General features: G+C 38.8%; 1 protein-coding gene across 5 annotated transcripts in view; it reads right to left on the bottom strand.

The window, feature by feature from the left end:
• Window positions 1–13,745, bottom strand: part of frmd4ba (FERM domain containing 4Ba) — a 125,870-nt gene that overhangs the window by 30,900 nt on the left and 81,225 nt on the right. For all 5 annotated transcript variants that reach the window (XM_061874769.1, XM_061874770.1, XM_061874767.1 and 2 more), the window contains 2 exons: window positions 4,684–4,767; window positions 122–187 (listed from right to left, as the gene is read on the bottom strand). In XM_061874769.1, the coding sequence (XP_061730753.1) occupies window positions 122–187; window positions 4,684–4,767 (150 nt within the window). The remainder of the gene's footprint in view (window positions 1–121; window positions 188–4,683; window positions 4,768–13,745) is intronic.

The following is a 13,745-nucleotide window of genomic DNA, read 5'->3' as shown; positions in this document are numbered from 1 at the left end:
GACATCCACTAATTAATGACACATTCTGGCATGGTGACAACTACTTCTCTACTGCAACAACAGACATCACAATGCGGAAACAAGTTTTAAAAAAGTGCATTGGAAACCATAGACTACTTACTTCACAATGGCTTGTCCTCTGGTCAGTCCCTTCAGTTTCTTGTAATGGTCAATCACTTCGTCTTCACTGTAATTTAATAAAAACTTTTAAAGCAGAATTTTGAACACCTCATACAGTAGACACACATGCACACACACCATTTTTATATGATATTACAGTACACTTTATATTCCAATCTAAACTGTTTAGTCTCTGTATTTAAAATATACATACTTACGACCATAAGTAATTTACACAGTTGAATTAATCAAAACGACGCATAGGAACAGGTAATTTTTTGGGAGGGTGTGGCTCGTTTAGTACAGCGGCCGTGCTAGCTACTTGAGGGTTCCAGGTTCAATTCCCGCATCCGCCATCATAGTGTCAGCCGTTAAGTTGGTTTAAATGTTAGTTAGATAATGGGTTTCACTATGTAAGGTGCATTGAGTCACTAAAGAAAAGCCCTATATAAATATAATTTACTTCACATGTGTAATATTTTCCTCAATTAAATTTCTGTCAGGGGTCCCCAAAGTAAAATATATATATATATATATATATATATATATATATATATGTATATATGTATATATACAGACCAAAGGTTTGGACACACCTCCTCATTCAATGTGTTGTCTTTATTTTCATGAGTATTTACATTGTAGATCAGGGGTAGGGAACCTATGGCTCAAGAGCCAGATGTGGCTCTTTTGATGACTGCATCTGGCTCTCGGATAAATCTGAGCTGACATTGCTTAACACGATAAGTAATGAATAATTCAACTTGTAATCACAGTGTTAAAAATAATGTTCAAAATATAAAACATTCTCATGCTTGTTCAAGAAGTTGCATTAATGGTAAGAAGTAATTTATTTATTATTGGTTAGTGTGGGGCTTGTTGCCCTCCTGGAGGTTCTTCAGACCACCAAGAGCCTGTTTTAGGGTTACAATATTGTTTTATTTTATTTTTCTCTCAGTTGCTTTCCAGCAATTGTCTTTTTCTCTTTCGTCCTCACTCCCGCTCTGGCTCCAGCCCCAACCCTGTCTCTCCTCCTGGCTGCTGCTTATAACAGAGCGACAGGTGATTAGATAACAAGGCCCAGGTGGGACATCTACGCACCTGTCGCTGATTTCGAGGCCGGTCCTGGCAACATCCTGCTTTGCTGCAGGCCCACAGGCCACGCCCCCTCCACAGTTAGCTTCAGAATAACAATGTTATTATAAAGAATAAGAGACTTATTATACTCTGGAAATGTTGGTCTTACTTAAAAATGCACACGTTTAGTTGTGTTCAGTGTTAAAAAAATATTATATGGCTCTTAGGGAAATACATTTTAAAATATTTGGCTTCTTGGCTCTCTCAGACAAAAAGGTTCCCGACCCCTGTTGTGGATTGTCACTGAAGGCATCCAAACTATAAATGAACACATGTGGAGTTGTGTACTTAACAAAAAATGTGAAATAACTGAAAACATGTTTTTTATACAAATTTATTCAAAATAGCAACCCTTTGCTCTGATTACTGTTTTGCACATTCTTGGCATTCTCTCAATGAGCTTCAAGCGGTAGTCGCCTGAAATGGTTTTCACTTCATAGGTGTCATAGTTTTGATGCCTTCAGTGACAATCTACAAAGTAAATAGTCAGGAAAATAAAGAAAACGCATTGAAATAAGAAGGTGTGTCCAAACTTTTAGCCTGTACTGTATGTACATACTTTTCTTTTTTTTTTTACTCGGGACGTCCCACAGGCCAGGTTGTGGATGCTGGCGGGCCGGACCATAGTTTAGGACCCCTGATTCTTTAAACTTTGTTACACCACATTCTTACAGGCTGTGTTAGTTTCAGAAATATGTTTATTGAAGAATTACACACTGCAGCCTCATGTTTTAACACTTGAGTACTACATGTGAACAATTACACTTACATATTACCAGTGTACTTTGAGACTGAATTTGTAAAAATATGAATAATTTAGGGCTACTTCTGTAGACATATGACTATTTGGGGGGGACCTTGAACTAGGACTGCAAGGTTATTTTTATCAACATTGAAATCACAAAATGTTTTTGTTAAAAAATAGTGTTTCCCAAAAGTCTGCAATCTACTTGTGGTAATGGGACCCTGGAGGTGGAGGGGTTGTGTGAACTTGATGTCATCATGTAATTGTAATAAAATGTTCTGATACAAAGGCAAAATAAGCACGTTTTTAAAAAATTATTTGTGTTTTGTTCACAGGGTTTCCCCTACATGTAATGAGTTCTGGCGCAGCGCCACAACAATATGAAAGTCACCACACCTTAAAAAGGAACAAAAATACATTGATTTTGATCAGCAAGACGTACGCAATTGTCTGGATTGTCAGGGATATAGGGGTTCAGCAATGGCAATTGCTCTAGGACTGCAAGCCAGCTTCCTATAAAATGTCCCCCCAAAAAGGTGATCAGTTATGTACTTTTGTGTTCACATTTCATTGACTAAATAGGCGCGAGGATGCATTCAACTTTTTTTCAGAATCAGCTTCTTTCGTGAGAGCTGACGCGACTCTCTCTTCATTCATTTGGAGCATAGAGTGAGTAGTTGCACTGCAGCACAGCTAGACAATCATTGGGCCGAGCGTCTCTGAAAATGAATGAGAAGTGGGCGTGGCCTCGACTGGCCTGGACACCTAGCTTCCGAATGATGATTGAATGATCGGTCTGAGGCTTATTAATCCCTTTTATATTGGCAGCAAAGTTAGCGAATCAGCGATCCTAAAATATAAGACTGCCAAGGCATTTTTCGGTTTTCATTCCGTTGTTTCTGTTTACTTTTGCCTGTGTTACCATCCTTCCATTCATCCATCCATCCATCCATTTTCTACCGCTTATTCCCTTTGGGGTCACGGGGGGCGCTGGAGCCTATCTCAGTTACAATTGGGCGGAAGGCGCAGTACACCATGGACAAGTCGCCACCTCATTGTAGGGCCAACACAGATAGACTCACATTCACACACTAGGGTCAATTTAATGTTGCCAATTACATTGTACAATAATAACCATTATAAAGAAAGAGCAAAATGACATTAAAGCTGAAAGCAGCGTTGGTCGGGTCCGCCTTTGACTGCTGCCCCCGCGACCCAAACTCGGATAAGCGTTAGAAGATGGATGGATAGTAATAACTTCCTGTTGATTATTGCCGAAGGAAGTCAATTATCTAAATGTAGGTCTAAGTGAGACCTACATAGAAGTTTTTGTTTCATGTCTTTCCGGCATTCCTACTGGAAGTTACAAGCAATTTTGTTTGTGTTTTCTTCCTAGGAGCAGTTTTTGCTGTGTTTTATTCAAGAAATGCGCTAGAGCGCAATTTTGAGTATTGGGATTTGGTTTTTTCATTAGATCGCAATTTTTGCCAGTCCTGATGTGTGTGCCAAGTTTGGTGAGTTTTGAAGCATTTTAAGGGGGTCAAATTACAGCTCAAAGAGGCAAAAATATCATTTTTTCCGCAACTTTTGCTTTGAATGGGGTTTTGCAAAATTTTTGTTGATTTTTGCCCTAGAAAGTAAAATTATGAAATTTAGGTCTAAGTCAGCCCTACATAGAGGTTTTTGTTTCATATCTCTACGACATTGCTAACGGAAGTTACAAGCGGTCTGTTTTTTTTTTTTCTTCCTAGGGGGCGCTAGCGCGCAATTTTCAATTTTGGGTTTTGGTTGCTTAATATGTTGGGAAGGCCCACCGTACCGATGTGTGTGTCAAATTTGGTGAGTTTTGAAGCATGTTAAGGGGGTCAAATTACAGCGCATAGGTGCGGAATAAAAAAGAAAGAATAATAATAATAAAACACAGCAGTTTCAATAGGGTCCTTGGCCCATTGCAAAGGACTCCAAAGGAGTCATTTGCAATGGGCCTGCGGACCCTAATTAAACAATTACTAATAACACAGATTCGTTTTTAAATGTATGTATATATTTTTTTGTCTTTTTGAAAGAAAATATATGCATCATTGACTGTTAAGCAAATCATACGATGACATTTGACCACACCTCCACCACCACAAGTATATTGGCAAGCTGGGGGAAACCCTGTGTTCAATATTAGTATTCACTTTTCAGGGTTTTGTCATGGGAGGACACCTATTTATAATTGTTTGCAGTCATTCAGGGCTACAAAAAAAACAGCCACCTTCTGCGGGTGGTCTGCGCATCATCAATTGGACACCTTATAATAACGGCGCTGTAACCCAAGCTTGACTCCACGGAAGACAGGGCAGTAAAAAGAGTTTGGTAATGCCGGTCGGAGTGGTCATGACTCATGGAGCTCTGCGACCATACACAATGGCCTCTGGCTTTTGGGGGGGGGGGGGGGGGGGGGGGGGCTGATTCATAGGGGCTTCAAGACAAGCCACTTTTACTTTCCTGCCGCTGTGAGCTGTGAAAGTGTTTGGTTTGACATGCCGGCAATCACCTTTATTTAATTGTGGCAGTCAAAATCAGGATCGTGATTAAAATTTGATTAATTGTGCGGCCCTACTGTGTACACTATATAACTTTGAGAGACTGCAAACTTACCAATAACTAAGCGCTATGAGATATTGCAAACTTACCAATAACTAAGAGACGGGTGCTTTCTGAGAACTTGGGTGGGCAGAACTGGGAGCTGTTTCAGATCTGATCTGGCAGTTTCAGTGCTGTAGACATAAAGAAATAAAACAAGAAAAAATATTTATACATGCATAAAACAAGTCATTTCCAAATGTTTCTCTGAAAAGGGGAATCAAGTTTTTCATGTATTCTTCATGTCAAGGCCGAGACACAAAAAGACCCAAAGTTTGCACTGAAGATGATGAGAAACATATCATTAGAGTGTAATTACTAGTGCTATTTATGCCCTACATGAGACTCTAAAATATCAGGCATTGAGTTATTCCCTTTCCCAGTCACAGTCACATTGTTCTGAAACTCTTGTGGTTCTAAGTTGATTATTTAAAATGTTTAGGGCTTCATAACAAAAGCAGTATCCATCCAACGATCCATTTTCAATATTTTTAAGGTGATTTTGAAAAGCTGCACTTTCAGAAAAGTGTCTTTTTCATTTTAATATTCAATGCAAATACTTTAAGCACTGTGTGCCAAGAATAAACATTAGCTTCACTGATGTCTTGCCAAGTTTAATATTTCAAAGAACACTGACGGCCTTTAAGTCATAAAGAACTGTAGGAGACCTTGAGAAGACATAATAAATCCAACTACCAAAGCTACTTCAAAACTTAGAAAGTGCTTGAAAAAACAAATGTACACAAAAGCGCATTGATTTACCTTCATTGAGTAGTTAAAGATTGACCCATGAGAGATTTACCCGCAATCTCTGGCTTCAAGTCCAACATTGACAAGTAAATACACAGACTGGCCATGTTTTCTGTGTAGTCAAATGCTGGTGTGTCCCTGCCAAAGTCTACGCTGAAGAGGTCTGACTCACAAACATCGAGTCGAAGGTAACGCACACAGTTTGGTCTGAACAAAAAGAGAGCTGGCCTGGCAAGCCAGTCCACTAGGGACCTAAACAAAAGCTATTCAAAACTTTTGGCAGACTCTGTTCCCTTTGTTGGAAGGTTATGTTGAAGTCCGAGGACTGTCCAAAAGCAGTTCACTCGGCACACTATTTAAAATAAAACCAACTAATCCAATAACATAAAAAATAAAAGGATTAGGGTTTCAGACCAATCGCCATTTGACCTTAAATTGTCTTCTGTAATTGACAAATCAGGCCTTAATGGAATTTGACAGCAATATATATAATTGATCCAGTTACGTGAACTAACTTACCAATCAAAAACAAGGTTGAGCTTTAGCGAGGTTAGAGGGGCTCACAGCTCCTTGTTGCTACCTCTCCCAGGTTGACTGCATTTTGCTGCCACGGCACTATGCTCTGTGTTTGATGGCATACTTTTTATGAGGAGTTGGGGCCAGGCGTTGTCGGTGTGATCTACACATTACCCTGTCAGCAATCTGGAATTCATTACTACGTCTGTTATCTCCCCACAGCCTGGAGCGTGGGGCCAATTCCTACACACGGTACAGCCCGGCCCAGCGCAGCCTACCCAGCGTTCTGGAGATAATACTCCTGTGTCAGCTATTCTAAACAACTCACATGTGGTGATTGTGGAGGGGGGCACGATGAGAGAAAATGTTTCCGTGAATGAACCAATACCAGACAACACTCAGGAGTACACTTGAGGATGATGGCAACAAGAACAAAGTGTTAAGTCAATGTCAATTGACAAATTAGGTCAATAGTGTGCAAGTGATTGGTATTTATTGACGCAACTAAAGCAAATAACTTTCAACAGTGAGCTGCCAAACTGATTATTAGGAAGTTTTGACTCTGTTTTCGATTTATGCAAAAGGGAGAAAAAACATTTTCTTCTGTTTGCGTGGACTTAATAAAAACAAATACAAAGTCAATGTTCTCCTATCATTTTAATCTTCTAACACCAGATAACGTACATTTTTTTAATTTCCTCTTTCCACTTGTGCTTAGTTTAGGGCTACAACAATGAATTGATTATCCATCCATCCATCCGTTTGCTACCGCTTGTCCCATTTTGGTGTTGCGGGGGGTGCTGGAGCCTATCCCAGCAGCATGTTTAAAATGATTAATTTGATCCCAAAAAAGTTTTTATTTTCCTTTAATACTTTGGTTAATTGTTTTATAAATACATCTAATCAAATCTGGACTGCAATGATTGTGGCGGCTAACAATTTCTATGTTCTACTTTTATCAATTCATTCATTTTAAAAGTGCAATTTCAGTGTTGATGATGTAGATTTGTTTTGAGAAAAAAATGGTGTTAACGGCAAACATAAAAATGGTTGTTTATTTCTACTATTTTCCATTGATTGATTGATTGAAACTTTTATTAGTAGATTGCACAGTACAGTACATATTCCGTACAATTGACTACTAAATGGTAACACCCGAATAAGTTTTTCAACTTGTTTAAGTCGGAGTCCACGTAAATCAATAATCGATAATTGAACAAAATAATCAATAGATTACTCGATTACTAAAATCTAGAACCACCTTTATCAAAGAGTGTTCTCATTCATCCGGGTCATTGTATTCTCACGGTATGCAATCGATCTCAACTGGGCTGTCTCAACGCTACTCTCACGTCATTCTGTGTGTGGCAGAATGCTCCACAGACACGCATGCTTGTATACTGCAGTAAAGATTTCTTTAATTAATCTTTTAATAAGTGTAATGACTAAAAAATTGATAAGATACAAACCACAAGGAGTGGCCAAAACTTTAAACACGTGAACAGAGTTTCCACAATAGAGTCTACATGAGAGCAGTGGTGCGTATGTTGTGATCTGTGTGGCGGTGTACAACGGATACTTTTTATTAGGGGTGTAGGAAAAAAACGATTTGAATTTGAATTGCGATTCTCACGTTGTGCGATTCAGAATCGATTCTCATTTTTTTTTAAATCTAGTTTTTTTGTGGATTTAAAAAAAAATAACCAATCCAACAAAACAATACACAGCAATACCATAACAATGCAATCCAATTCCCAAAACCAAACCTGACCCAGCAACATTCAGAACTGCAATAAACAGAGCACTTGAGAGAAGACACAAACACGACACAGAACAAACCAAAACTAGTGAAACAAAAATGAATATTATCAACAACAGTATCAATATTAGTTATAATTTCAACATAGCAGTGATTAAAAATCCCTCATTGACATTATCATTAGACATTTATAAAAATGAAAAAAAAAGGAACAATAGTGTCACAGTGGCTTACACTTGCATCGCATCTCATAAGCTTGACAACACACTGTGTCTAATATTTTTACCAAGATAAAATAAGTCATACTTTTGGTTCGTTTACTAGTTAAAACAAAATTACATTATTGCAATCAGTTGATAAAACATTGTCCTTTACCATTATAAAAGCTTTTTACAAAAATCTACTACTCTGCTTGCACGTCAGCAGACTGAGGTAGATCCTGCTGAAATCTTATGTATTGAATGAATACAGAATCTTTTTGAATCGGGAAAAAATCTTTTTTGAATCGAGAATCGTGTTGAATTGAAAAAAAAAAATAGATTTTGAATCGAACCGTGAAGCTAAGAATCGATATTGAATCAAATCGTGGGACACCCAAAGATTCACAGCCCTACTTTTTATTTATATTTTGTTACCGTGCACATGATAAAAGTGCAATTTGAGTTTAAATTGAGCTTTATTTCAAACATGTACACTGCTGGCGTTAACACACTTTTTGTGTCTTTTTACGCATTGAAATCAGAAAGGAAGTGCATTTTCAGGTTTCCGTCAAAGTAATGAACTTCCCAGTACAATTTCTTACATTATGATTCGCCAAAAGGTTTATAAATCACAAATACTGCCTCTGTTTGCACTCGGACAACTCTACCGCGAGGTGCTGTCAAAAGAAAAACTTCATGGTAAACACTAAGAAAAGTGTAAAGTCAACCTTTTTAATTTCATCCTGTGCCATGGTTCCAGTAAATGAGTTGTTTTAGTCTTTGTGAGTCCATGGAAACGTCACTTTTATCTCCCGCTGGATCGACAATGTTCAAGGATGGAGACAGGCTAGCTGTTAGCTTCAAGATAACCAACACCCGACCAGACTCCTTCACCCCAAAAACATACTTTGCAGGTTAATAAATACATTTACTTATGCATAAAAACTTGTTTTCTTTTGTATTACGTTATTAATGAACTAAGTAACGTTTATGAGAACCTTTTTCAAAAACACAATATAGAATGTGAGATTGAACAGGATAATGCATACATTTATAATTTGTTTTCACAACGGTTACAAAAAGGTGGGACCCCAAAAATTTACTGTGGAACCCCATTTTGATAACTTGATGTGACCCCATTTTAAAAATTCTTGACGCCATCAAAATCAATATGATACATCACATATTACGTGTACTTTAATTTATTGATAGAGCATGTCTAAAACGGATAATTTCAATGTTGATGATGTGCATTTATTAGAAATAAATGAAAGGGGATGGTTTTGGTCAGTAGAAAAAATGTTTATTTTACCTAGTTTCCCTAAAATTTGCATTGAGGCTATTAAAAGTGCTTCATCTGTTTAATTGAACAAACGGATCAATAGATTAGTCGATTGCCAAAATAACTGATAGCTGCAGCCCTACACTGGTACGTGGCAACAGATCTCTTGAAAAATTTATTTTAGAAGCTTTTTCGAAATCTGAGCGAGTAGAAATAGCAGAATATAAACATAGCCAACATATCGTGGACTTCTGGATCTGCCTCCCGGGAGCCTTTTGGCCATGGAGGCCAGTTGCAGGGTCTCTGCTACACCAGAGTCTGTTTGGATGTACTGGAGGAGATGCGGATGAAGGGACAGGACTGTGGAGCTAGCACTGAGTGCTGGGACGGAGAGGCTTCGCTGTGTCTTGACTGGGTGAGCAGGTGTCGGACACCTCAGTCACCTTGGACGTATCCTCGCTCATCCATGCGGACTGGACACTGGCCGAGAGTGGAGTCGGCTGTCTTGGTTGCCTTGTTGGGTCTGCTTCTGTCTCTGGCCATGCTCCCTCCACCCCAGCAGACGATGGCGTGGAACACCGCAGAGGCCACCACATTGGATATGTTTATTTTACTTTTTATTCATAGCTGTATGTAGAAGTGTCTGCTTGTATCTGCTGCTTTAATATCCTCTGTGTTCTTTGATGTTTGATGTTTCCCTCTTACACACATGGAAGAGGGATGTGTACTATGGCTATGAGTTGTTTTTTTTTTCCCTTGGCCTCAGTCTGCACCCCCACTCAAGGGCCTAGGCTAAGACCGATTTTTAAATTTTATTTTAATCTTCTATTTTTTCTCCCCCCCCACCCCCCTTGTTTACCTGTATGTCATCTTTTTTGTAAGGGGCGCTGGAAGCCGGCAGACCCGTCAGCGATCCTGTTCTGTCTCCCTGTAATGTTTGTCTGATCTTGAATGGGATTGTGCTGAAAATTTTAATTTTCCTGAAGGAACTCTCCTGACGGAATAAATAAAGTACTATCTATCTATCTATCTATCCAACAGATCAGCTGCCATTTTGGTTTGCTATATTTGAGTTATACACACATAATATCTAACTTAGTAATTTAACCAATGCACACCGATGCTAGTTTCCAGACACTGTCTAAAAAAAGTGTCTGGGATGCTTAGCAATTTGCATACGCGGGACAAGAAATGGAGGCACATATAAATGAGTACTGTACTTACATAGCCAAAAGCTGAATGATAGTTGGAATAGTACATTGTTGCCTTAAAAATCAATTGCAACAATGCATGAGGCATAACAGCATGAAATGTTTCCAAAAAAGAAGTCTAAATACAATAAATCTGAGCGTATTAATTCCACACTCAATAGGGGGTTGCCCCACGGTGCTACAACTTGATTCAAGTTGCCTACTATTGGACAGTTGACCAGGATCATCCTTCTTAAAGCAGCTGACTGCCAGAAGAGGAGGACTCCAGCTAATCTCTCTGCTACAGAGCCCTTTGCTGATACTGTGTAAAGGAGGCTCATTTATACTTCACGCTTTATGAGGGGATTTATTGAGCCTCTTCAGCAGAAACAAAGGGGATTGCTGACAGGAAAGAGAAATACTGCCACAAAACACGGGGGATGCACCAGTGAAAAAGCCTAATTTGTGCAAGCTTTTATTCGTGTGGGAAGGTTTATAGTACAGCCTATCCCCGTGCCTACAAGCTGAATGTTCACACACACATTTTCCTAATCGTATGACTGAAAATAGAGCTGTAAGAAATACCAATCAATGTGTACTGTATGAGCTCATTGATGCTTTTGAATAATGAGGCAGTCATCGTGCATGAACAGATGGTGCCAAGTTTGATAAGGACAAAGACAAGGGTTGGACAGGCGGTCAAAGTGCATTTTCAGCATTGCACATTGGAGGGTGCATTCAAACATGCCTAATTTCTTAAGGGGAACAGTTGTGTGTCCAGTGAGGACAGGGGCCAACATTAGGGCAAGACACTTGTTCTGCAGCTGAGCCACACGCTCATGCTGAGCAGTGTATACTGCAGACCACAGCCAACGAATGCTCTTCGTTTCATTTCCTGGTAGAATAAAACAACACACCTTATCAGGCGGACAAACCTCTGTGAGGCCCACTAAGCTTATCTCCACTGCTGGGCAGATTACGAAGGCTAGGTCTCCAAAATGAGTCACACACAAAAAGCATTATCTGAGTAAAAATATGTATGTCCAAACAAAGTCATGATTAGGATTCAATTACAAAAGAAGGTGATTGCTGAGATTTTTGAAAATGTAGCATTTCTGCCTTTTAACGCAAGTTTCAGATTCATGTGGCTGGTGATTTCGAGAAACATTAACTGAAGGAAGTCGGTAAGAAATAAGTAGAAATCTGATCGAGGCTGGTCAAACATTATCTACATACAGAACATATTTACAAAGTAACATTTCCTGCTCTTGGAGGACGACATCACTTTGAGCAGAATGAGTACACTTACAGTAAATACTACATGTATTGTATGGCACATTGTTGACATGCCTAACACCCCCAAACTTCCAACTCCAATCATCATGGTCACAGTGTTTGCACCACTTAAACATAATTTCAGCTATAATGCATGCAGGGTTTCTCCTTGATTGATGATGCCTGTGGCGGTAGAGACATGGCGAGGGGCGTGGTCAAAATGCCATCACATTATTTACTATGACGCATATGTATATTTTCTTTAAAAAGGAAAAAAATATATATATACGGTTGTTATATACTTTTTTCGGTGGCCAAATTTTCAGTGCATCACTATAAGTGAATGATAAACTATACATATATCCATTTATACTGTAATTACCTGCCGGTGTTAATGTGTATGTTTGTGTGTCATGATGTTCATTTTTCTCATGGGTTGTGAACACTCCATGTTGGTGGGGAATGAGTAAGTGTTGTGTGTCGAGGAGTGAAACACGGAGGGGGACATGTGTGCACGCAGCAAATACTTGTTGGAATCAAGCTCATTGTTAGCATAAAATTGGCAATAAAAGCTAAAAATAGCGTCAGACTTTGTGTGTGTTTTTCTGGACGCTACAATATTTTGTATTACTATATTATGTATTCATGTAAAACCACTCATTTTTTTTAAGTGTGGCGGTTAATATGTTGCCGTGGCACACCGCCACAATCATTAGGGGAAACCCTGGCATGCATATGAATAGAGAGTATGTATACACATTTATAAAATGCAGTCAATGTAAAAACAAACAGGATACATCTGTGGATAAATCTGCAAAAACATAAAAAAAACTATATATTTTGTAATGTATTTGAACAAGCAATGATATATTTTTAAATGACATTGTCAAAATACTTTGGTATATAATTCCATGCCACTTTACTAAAGTATGTCACAACAATACCAGACCTAATTATTATTGTCAATATTTATGTGGATACAAATGTTACTGGATCACATTAGATAGTTGCAGGTGTAACCAATATTGGGTGTTTTGAGAGTAAAATGATGCAAATTATGCAATAGATACACCGATCAATCAGCAGCATTAGGTATCGGACCGTTTTTGTGAAGAAGTAAGTAGTTGGCCATTACTGTTGTTTTTTAATGCCAATTACAAACACCTATCCCATCTAACTGACACTGTTTATTTTTGGTCCCCGGCTGACAAACGGCCAGCATCTAATTATGTATCTCCATACACAGTGTGGAGCCGCCCAACTAAATTAATAATAATCGCCCCCATTGTTAAAGTTAAAGTACCAAAGATTGTCACACATACACTAGGTGTGGCGAAATTATTCTCTGAGTTTGACCCATCACCCTTGATGGCAAATAAACTGCATTTTCTAGTTTAATGCCCCCGTGACCCTGAAGGGAATAAGCGGTAGAAAAATGGATGGATGGAAGTTTCATTATCAGGTATTATTGGAGTACGAGGCTAAACAAGTTAGACACCAAGAGCAAGCAAAGAACTGGCTTTTTTGTACAGAACACCACTACAATAGTTTAAAACAATTAAAGTGCACTTTTGTGCATGATGTCACACAAAATATTTCAATAACTGTCAAATAAAAATTAGCTGCAAAATAGGAAATCAAATAGTGTATGTCCTTTGCTATGTGGTAGGTTCCTTTTGTTGTTGACTATTTTTTTTCATACAGTGTTGATCTGGAAATGTTTGCCTTGGCATTTTGATGGTGTGGGCGTGTGGCACCGAATGGAGATGTTGACATGCGGAGTAACACTCTTCATTCTCTAGCAGGTGACTTTTTAAATGATGCTACATATTAGCAGTAATGCTACTGTTTGTAGCAAAGCTTTTTACCCCACACTTGACAAATGACGGTTGTCTGTTCGACATATTCCCGCTTGAAGCCAAACCACCGCCCGATGATGGACCCCCTGCTGTTTTTCTTGGGAATTAATTCTTCCTTTATTTATTACCATATTCGCGCCTTCTTTCTCTCGTATCACTTCTCGCACCACAGCTAACGTTACTCATGGTTGCCCATACCTCTCTGGTCCGCGAAGTCGTATACGTATGTTACATACATAAGAAGGTGCGCTTGCTGTCTGTGAGAAGGAGAGACAAGAAAG

Source organism: Nerophis ophidion, linkage group LG16 (assembly GCF_033978795.1).
Source record: "Nerophis ophidion isolate RoL-2023_Sa linkage group LG16, RoL_Noph_v1.0, whole genome shotgun sequence".
NCBI lineage: Eukaryota > Metazoa > Chordata > Actinopteri > Syngnathiformes > Syngnathidae > Nerophis > Nerophis ophidion.
This window is presented reverse-complemented; position numbering and strand designations above follow the sequence as displayed.